The sequence below is a fragment of the Suricata suricatta genome, chromosome 8, assembly GCF_006229205.1.
Source record: "Suricata suricatta isolate VVHF042 chromosome 8, meerkat_22Aug2017_6uvM2_HiC, whole genome shotgun sequence".
NCBI lineage: Eukaryota > Metazoa > Chordata > Mammalia > Carnivora > Herpestidae > Suricata > Suricata suricatta.
The window spans coordinates 8,533,455-8,541,999 of record NC_043707.1 but is presented as its reverse complement, the minus strand read 5'-3'; the positions used below and the strand labels follow the sequence as shown (position 1 = coordinate 8,541,999).

General features: G+C 56.8%; 1 protein-coding gene across 3 annotated transcripts in view; it reads right to left on the bottom strand.

Moving 5' to 3' along the window:
- Positions 1-8,545, bottom strand: part of CLEC16A (C-type lectin domain containing 16A) — a 187,364-nt gene that overhangs the window by 89,040 nt on the left and 89,779 nt on the right. For all 3 annotated transcript variants that reach the window (XM_029950046.1, XM_029950045.1, XM_029950047.1), the window contains one exon: positions 5,551-5,671. In XM_029950046.1, the coding sequence (XP_029805906.1) occupies positions 5,551-5,671 (121 nt within the window). The remainder of the gene's footprint in view (positions 1-5,550; positions 5,672-8,545) is intronic.

Genomic DNA, 8,545 nt, shown 5'->3' with positions numbered 1-8,545 from the left:
CTCCATTCGGGGCACCTGGATGGCTCAGTTGGTTGGGTGTCTGACTTTGACTCAGCTCATGATCCCACAGTTCGTGGGTTCAAGCCCTGCATCGGGCTCTGTGCTGACAGCTCAGAGCCTGGAGCCTGCTTCAGATTCTATGTCTTCCTCTCTCTCTGCCCCTCCCCTGCTCATGTTCTGTCTCACTCTGTCTCTCAAAGGTGAATAAAGGTTAAAAAAAAAAAAAAAGAACTGGCCCCACTAAAGCATAGTACGTAGGCCTAGTTCTTAGAAAGTCTGTTCCTCGTTCTGAAATGATGCCCTTCCTACTTGTCTGGGATTCCTTTCTTTGATGAACTGGTAGTCCATAAATGCTTTAAAAAAAAAAAAAGATTTAGTAAAGTAAGAAGCTGGCCGTCCTGTCCCAGGGGTTTTGCGGGGTTTTATCTGTGTTTCAGCACAGGCCCGGCCGTGTAGTCCCCAGGTCCAGGAGCCACAGGGAACCTCCGCTCTGCCCTCCACGGGTGTTTTCCAGGCCCCCAGACCAGTGTGTCGAAGCCCGGGGGAGCAGAGAGCTGCTGAGGTGCGGACCCGTCTCTGGCAGTGTGGGGCCCCTCCCACAGACTTGTGACCTAGCTTCCTAGCTGCTGCGGCGCCTGTGGTGGGACACGGCAGGAGTAACTGCCACGGGAGACACCTCCGCCCGCCCATGTCACACCGCTAAACACAGTAACTCTGCAGTTCATGGAAGTGTGTGGAAAACCGCTCCCGAGGACGGCGTGGGGAAACTCCCGCCCCCGCCCCTGGACAGCACGGCGGAGCCGCCTCTCGGACCACCCAGCTAGCTTCACCTTCTGTTTGGAGCCAGCTCCTCCTCCAGGGCTGGTCCCCTGGCTCAAAAAATCCGTGGCCCCCCCCCCCTGCCCCTTGCCGCCCACACTGTTGTGAAGCCCAGAGCCCAGCGTCCAGCTGGACTCTGGCATCACTATAAAGTGCTGTCCGTGCTCCCCTCCCCCTTCCCTGCTGTCGTGAGGTCCCTGGACCCTGCTGGGCCTTCCAGATGCCTTTCCAGCCAGTGCACCAGGCACTGCTCCAGGCACCCCACGCATATTAACTCATCTACTTCTCCCACCGACTCCCACTTCACAGATGAGGAAACTGAGGCACTAAGACACAAAGTTATTATAGAAAACCGTACACTAGCACACTGCAAGAGCAAAGCTGGGATTTCACACCAGACACAGCTGGTTCCTAGGCCCATGTTCATGACCACTTCCCACGTGGCGTCCCCAGCCCCTGGGGTCTTTCTTGGGACCGGGTGACCTGGCGGTTCCAGTTCTGGAAGTATACTTTCAGGACCGATATCCTGTGGGGACCCTCAGATGGCTCCCCATTGCCTTGGACCTGAGGTCCGGTTCATCTCAGCCCCCCTCTCCCCTGCTGGCCGCACCAGCTCTACGGCATGCCACACTCTCTCCTCTTCCAGCTGCACCTCTGCCATACCCTCCAACTGGCGGGCCTCAGTTATGCCTTCTCCCAGAATCTTCCGGTCCCTCCTTGCATGGTGTCTGACCAGAGAGACCTTCTCTAACTGCCTACAAGGCCTTTTCTCCTACTCACTCTGGAGCGCAGGGCCTGTCCCCCGCCTCCACAGGCCATCTTGAACAGCCCATGGCGTGTAGCTACTTCCTTGCCTGTCAGCTGTCCTCCCCACTCCCGCCCCACCCCCAAACTGGAAGTGCCATCAGGGCAGAGAGCGAGCTGGCGTCAGCTCACGGTCACACCCGGTCACACCCCAGCTCCTGGTGCCACACCTGGCGGACAGCAGGTATTCAGTGCATTGTGGAATGGATGGACGGATCTGCCAAATGGGTTTAGGGAATCATGGTTCAAGACCAGGTGTGGGAGGCACAGGTACGGCTGCAACTATGTAAATGCCAAGTACCCCCACGGACAAGGCTGGGAAGGAATCCAGGAGTCGCGTGAGGATGCCCGCTTATCTACTTAGAGTGTCTGCACGGCAGGGGATTTTCTAGGAACAAGCAAGACTCCTTTCAGAAGGCTCTGATGCCAGCTCTGGCAGGCCCCTGGCTTCTGGTCCCAGCCTGCTGTCCTCAGGGCACTCCTGGGGGCTGTTGGTCAGGAGGCCCGAGAGGGAAGCCGCAGGAGTGCACTGCCTGGGCTGGGGCGAGCTCCCTTCGTCTGGGCCTGAGCAGCCAGCGCAGTCTTTCCCACCCCCCAAAACGGTGCCCTCATACAAGGGATGAACTGGTGTAAACATGTCAGGTTACGCTCCTCCAAACATGGTTAAAGTGGAAGACTCCTGCTCCTCGGAGCCCCGAGGTGTGAGCCCGAGTCACTTCTCCAGCAGCTGCACGGGGACGAGAGCCAGCTCTCCCCGACCGAGCACCCAGCACGGCCCCGGACGCTTCACCACCATGATCTCACTTGACTGTCAGCAGCTCTCCCGCAAGTCTGGAGAAGCGTGAGAGGCAAGGCCGCTGAGCCTCGCGAACACGCAGGCCCTGAGCGCTCCCTCCCTCCTGCTTCGGCCTCACCCGGGGGCCGGGACGCTCAGGGTCTGCGAGGGTGGCAACCAATTCAATTAACAAGAGCAGCCCTGGGTCCTTATCTGCTAGGGCGAGGTATTTATAGATGCGACGATATGACATCTTCCATTTGCTTTAATACACACGGCGGGTGCGGCGGGTGCGGGGAGTATAAAAAGAGGAAGGGTCGGGCGGATGAAATGAGCCGCCAAGGAGGAGTAATAACCTTCCAAGCCAGAGGCGGGGCAGGCGGTGATTCACGGTGCCATTCTCTCTAAAAGTCTAATCTGTTTTATCTAGTGAGGCCAGCCCTCCCTTCCCATCCCCCTTCCCCCCTCCCTCCCTTCACAGTGCCAGTCCGTGGACTCGGCCCCACGCACTCCCCTCTCCAGCAGAAACAACAAAAACAAAGCAGGCTGGAGCGCAAGCACGGTCATTGGGCATCCTTGTGGAGGGCAGGGGCGCTGGCTTCCACGATGCTCCCGCCCGGAGCGACCCTATCAGGGCTCACCTGCCTCCCCTGGCCCAGAGGCCCTCGGCAGGTCAGCAGACACGGGACGACGGGCTGTAGTTTCTTAATCAAAGTGTGATGAGGTCAGCAGGCACAGGTTAAGTCCCCTCCTCCTGCAGCAGACCTGGCATTCCTGCGTGCCCGTCTGCCCAGGGCACACGACCTTCCGGAAGGGCTGACCAGCCCCCGGCGTTTCTCCCGCAGGTCACTACGCTCACCAGGAGCGTGCCCCATTTCCAATTGTTTGGCAAATACGAATGCCTTCTCCAAGGTCGTGGTGCTGCCCACATGTTATGTGCAGAGAAGGTCTTTGGTGACACACAAAGCCTGCTGACTTTTCCCCAATGGCAGGTGGGACACTCCAGCATTCGGGAGCAATCGTCGGGAGGAATAAAGAGAAGAAACAAAGGAAGGTCAAACAACAACACATGCGTATCTCATTCTAGTCCCATGCGTCCGTGAAACCCATAATTCCTAGTGTTTTCTGGATGGCGCCCTTGAGTCAAGACATAATTTGTGATCAGCCGGGTACAGACAGCCATTACTTTCTTAATGGCTGACTATCCAAAAAGGCTCAGTTAAGTGATCTCAACTAGCAATCTAATCAATTAAAATTGATAAGTGAAAGACTTTTAACCTTTCTTTCAGCGGGCCATTCCGAGGTGGAGGGGGAAGGAAGGAATGTGAATTCCCAGCATAAAACGTAATTCTATTCCATGGATGGACGCATTCTTGCTGCCCCGATGGCGGGGTCCCCATGAAAGTGAGCTGTCTCCCTCTTTCCCTGAATCAAATCAGAGAAGGACCGGTTTGATGGGTCTCTCCAGCCAACTTAATCAATTTAAAGCCTGCGAGAAATCCCTCTGGCAATCTCTCAGGGAGAGAGCAGAGAGAGCCCCAACGGGACGCAGCTTCCCCGTTCTCTCCAGGAAGAGAAGAGAAAAAGAGAACAAGAAGAAGGCAAGAAGAAGAAGTTAGAAAACGGGTAAAACCCATCGTAATCACTCACGGGGAGGCCTCTGCTCCGGCAGAACACTGCCCTTCCCAGGCAGCAGCCGGGTTAATCAGCGGGTGACCCGGACCGCAGCTTCCTGGGCGCACTTACACACTGGACGCCATGCTCTGTCACACAATACTTCGTGCTGAGTTTCGCTCAAGTCTCAACCCGAGCCCATGATATAAGGCAGGTCCTCGTCATTTTACGGGAGAGGAAATGGAAGCGGGAGGTGGGGGGTGGGTTTCAATCATCTGCTCAAGGGAGGACAGTGCAGGGGGATGGGGCTCAAATGGCAACCCTCAGGGGTCTCTATGAGGATCGCTGGGCACACAGGAGAGCACTTGTCAAAACGCATTCAACGGTACACTAAAACTTGGTGAATTTTATCAGCTGTAAACAGCATCTCAGTAAAGTGGACTGAAAACAGCAGGGACCCACCAGGCCCTTACCCTGCCCTACAAAGAGCGGCCGGCTGCAGCTCCTGCCTGCTCCACCTTTATCTCCCGAATCTCCTTTGTGGGCAACGGCCCTCTTCACTCTCAGGTGGTGGAGGCCAGAAACGGGCCCCACCTCCCAGCTCTAGGACCCGCCCCCGACCCAGCCTCCCATCAGTGGATCACATTCCTCTGACCATGGATTGGTTCAGGGATGGCATTTGACCCAAGCCCGACCAGTGACAGCCCAGCTGTGGCCCTCCGCGAAGTTATGGAAGAGACGCCCTGCTTCTGTCAGGGCTGCTGAGCTGGTCAAGCAGATCCGGGTGCTGTACAAGGCCACCGGGTCACCACCTGACGAGACTCCTCCTGAGGATGAAGCCAGAACAGAGGGAAGCCAAGCGGAGACGCTGGGTGGCAGCTTCCGGATCCGGCTTAAGTACCTAGATCCAGCTATGCCTGAAGGCAGTGACTCTTGGACTTTCCAGTGACATCAGCCCCTTTCTCTTTCCTGAAGGCAGCCCAAGTTGCGCTTTCTGTCTCCTGAAACCGAAGAATCCCACTATATCACCATGTCTTTACGACACAGAAAAGCACCTTGCCCTTCCGAGCGCACGCGCCCTAGAGCAGACGGAGGCAAGAGAGAGCTGTCCGCATCCGAGAAGGGTTATCGAGCGAGGCCAGGCTTCACGCCTGCTGTCACTTTCAGTCAAGTGACCCAGAGTCACTTCTGAAAGCTTCCCCTTAGTTTTAGGGGCAGAATCTTTAGTCATCGGAATCATACAGAAAACCAATCAAACTGGCAGTGCCACGGTCATACAGAGGGCCGGGATCCCGGAGCCAGAGACCCCGAGCACCCTGCCCAGACCCCTCGGCAGAGCAGAACCCGCGGACGGGCTCCCAGGCGCGCACAGTCCAGGGCACTTGCTTGGAGTTTTGTGGGATGGGCACACTCTGTTGGCTCCTGGCGACGGATCAACCACGGTACCAAATGCTGGCGGCACATCGACCCTCCTAGCACCACCTGAGCCGGCAGTGCCGAGCGCGCACCACCCCACCCCACCCCCCGCCAGGACTCACTCAGATCGAGGACGTCATCAGTTTTGATCAGGTCCTCCTCCCGCGTCAGGGGCAGCTGGGTCTCGGGCTCCCCTCGCAGCTGCAGGGACAGGGACCGGAGCATGAAGAACACCCGGATGGCCTGGACAGTTTGGGAGCAGAAAAGAACAAAATTACAGTTATTTAAGTGACAAGCTCCATGTGGAGAAATCACACGGTGACTCTTGATTTACAGAAACAAACACACAAAACGAAGACCACTGGTCCCAGGACTCCGGTGTTTCAATGTAAGACAAGACCACAAAAAGGAAAGGGGAGGGAAGAGAAGAGGAGGGGAGGAAAAGGAAAAAGAAAAGGGAAAGGAAGAAAATTGAAAGGTGCAGCCGGTTCTCACTTATCCACAGACTGAGGACACTTCACCTCAACCTGTCATTTGCCAGCACTTCTCCCCTTGTGCCACGTGACCTTGGCCCCTCCTCGGCAGGCAGCCCGTGTTACAGACAAGGCACTGAGACCCAAAGGCAAAGTGACCTGCCCCAGGGCACCCGTCTAGGGAGGGCTGGAAGCAGGCCTCTTCCCACTAAGCCAGCGCAGCATCCGGACATGCAAATCCCAAGTGACAATGTTCCCGTGTCCTACCTACTGAATGTGGGGGGCAGGGGGGACAGAGGGCTCAGGGCCGGCCAGACCCATTAAAAGCCCGCCCCTGCCCCTCCCCGGGTGAGCCTGGGCACAGTAAAGCTTCAGCCCATGGCCTTAGCACAGGGGGTATGGTGCAGACGGAAGGCAGACCTGGCACCTGGCAGGCCTGCAGTGACATCAGTGCCCGAAGGGCCCCTCAGACTGACCCAGCCAGTGTTCCAGGGACAGAGGCAGCGCCACGAGCACAGGGACCCCCAGTGCGTGGAAGAGGTGCCTGGGTGGAACCGAGCACAGCCATCAGACACTTGCCAGAGACCAGGAGAAAAGCAGAGAGCCAGGCCCCAGAGCCAGGGACGTCTGTGCAGAAAGCAGCCTTTACTATGGGCCCAGCTTGCGCTCCCGGACTGGAGCGGGGTCCCCTACCCACAAGAGACGGGAAGTGGAGGGGCAACCCCTCAGAGAGCCCTTCTCCTGCCACCTTCCCTGTGGCATAGCTGCTGGGCCTACCTGAGGTCGGAGGGGAACTTCTCTGGGGCCTCGCCCAAGAGCTTCAATTTCCGCCTCTGTGAAATGGGGGTGGTGGTCCCCGCCTTGTGGGGCTGCTAGGAGGCTCTGAGATAGGGCCGGCGTGGGGTGGCCGGCATGTGCTCCACACAGGGCCAGCTGTCCGTGACTGCAGAGAGCTGGGCACGGGGACAAACCACTGTCGCCACTGGTGAGCCACACAGCGATGAGAGCCAGCCCACTCCCGGGCTTCTTGTTTACAGTTCTGAGGCCACGGGCCTGGCCGCTGACTGTGGGGGCTGCCCTGCTCGTGACGAGGTGCCTCCCGAAACCAGGGGGGACGGGGCGGGCAAATTCCTGCCTCTGAAGAGCAGGGCATGCACTCAGGCAGCAAGGATGCCCCCTGGCACATTTAAAGCCTAACGTGGCTGTGGCCTGGCACCGGCAAGGGACCTGAGCCACTTTCTTCATCTCCTAATGCAGAAAACCAGAAGAACTGTTGTCCATCCTGGACGCGTTCTGAGGTCACAGCAAAGTCCCAGAGAAAGATAAGCTTTTCTATCATAGTGACGGTGGTGGCGGCAGCGGCCTATCGATCTGATGGTTCTCATCAGGTTTTTCAAGTACGGGCTTCCTCAGACATCTGAGGGATGACAGGTGAGCAGAGCGATAGTCTGAAAAAAAGCAAGTGTGGCTTCGTTTTTTAAAAACCAAAACAGCTTTTACTGATGAAGCAGCCCCTGGGGGGCCGGGCACCGAGAGGCCTTGCCGCCGTGCAGAAGGTGTTACGCGGGAAGGAGCGGAGGAGAGAGGGCGAGCGAAGCACAGTCACGGGGCTGACAGCGCCCGGGCGGGGGGCGGAGCCAGGAAGGCCTGAGCCTGGGACGCTTCACCAAGCCCGCGAGGAAATTCACACGCCTGGGCCAGCCCGAGCGCGGAAAGCCCGGGATGTGGGGGGTCCCTTAGCTACACGGCCATCTGAGCTCTCAAATAATGAGTCATGGCCTTGGATGTGACCGAAAGAAGGCCCATCGGTCACGTCCAAGCTGAGTGAATGCTTCATTTCTGTGTCAAAAGCCCATTCCTCCCCGGTTCCGAGGGCAAGGAAATCAAGCAGGGGGGTGCCAACAGAATGTGTGTGGCTTTCTAGACTATCACTCTGAGAACCAGAAACCTTCCAATAGAAAAGGAGCTCAGGATTTGGCTCCTAGGATAGACCTTTCTGGTAACCTATCTGCTTTTACTCTGCAAACAACAAATGGAAGATGTTTCCAGAAATACAAAATAATAATAATAATACAATATTAAAAATATGAACAATATAGAACACAAAATACACCCCCCGAAAGTACTTTTCCTGGTCCTTGCCTGAATCAAGAGGAGGAAGAGGGTCTGAAAAGGCCATGCCCATGAGGGAGGACAGACCCCCCCCCGCCACGGACCAGGTGCTCCATTTGGGCTAAAAAGGTGGGGGGTCTTGTGGGGGTCCTACAGGGTCTGCTAGACACATGGACTAGCCCCACAACTCCAAGAACCCACAAAAGAGAGGTCAAACACCAGGATAAGGGTCCTCAAATTCATCCCACAGCCCCCTGAGCCATATGCCCTGTGCTCACCAGACCCCGGCCGGGTACTGGCGAGGCAAGACCATGTCACCTCACCGAAGTCTTTTAAAAATGGCATCATTCCCATTTTACAGACAGGAACCCAAAGTCCGGGGAAGTGAAGCAGCCTGCCCACAGTGACTCAGCTAATAACCAGATTCCAAAGTCTGTGTTCTTCCAACCATAGGCCTTGGCCTTTGAAAGATTTAAGGCTTGGGACCCAGGCTTTTATTGAGCACTTCTCTGGACGGTGCCAAAAAAAACAC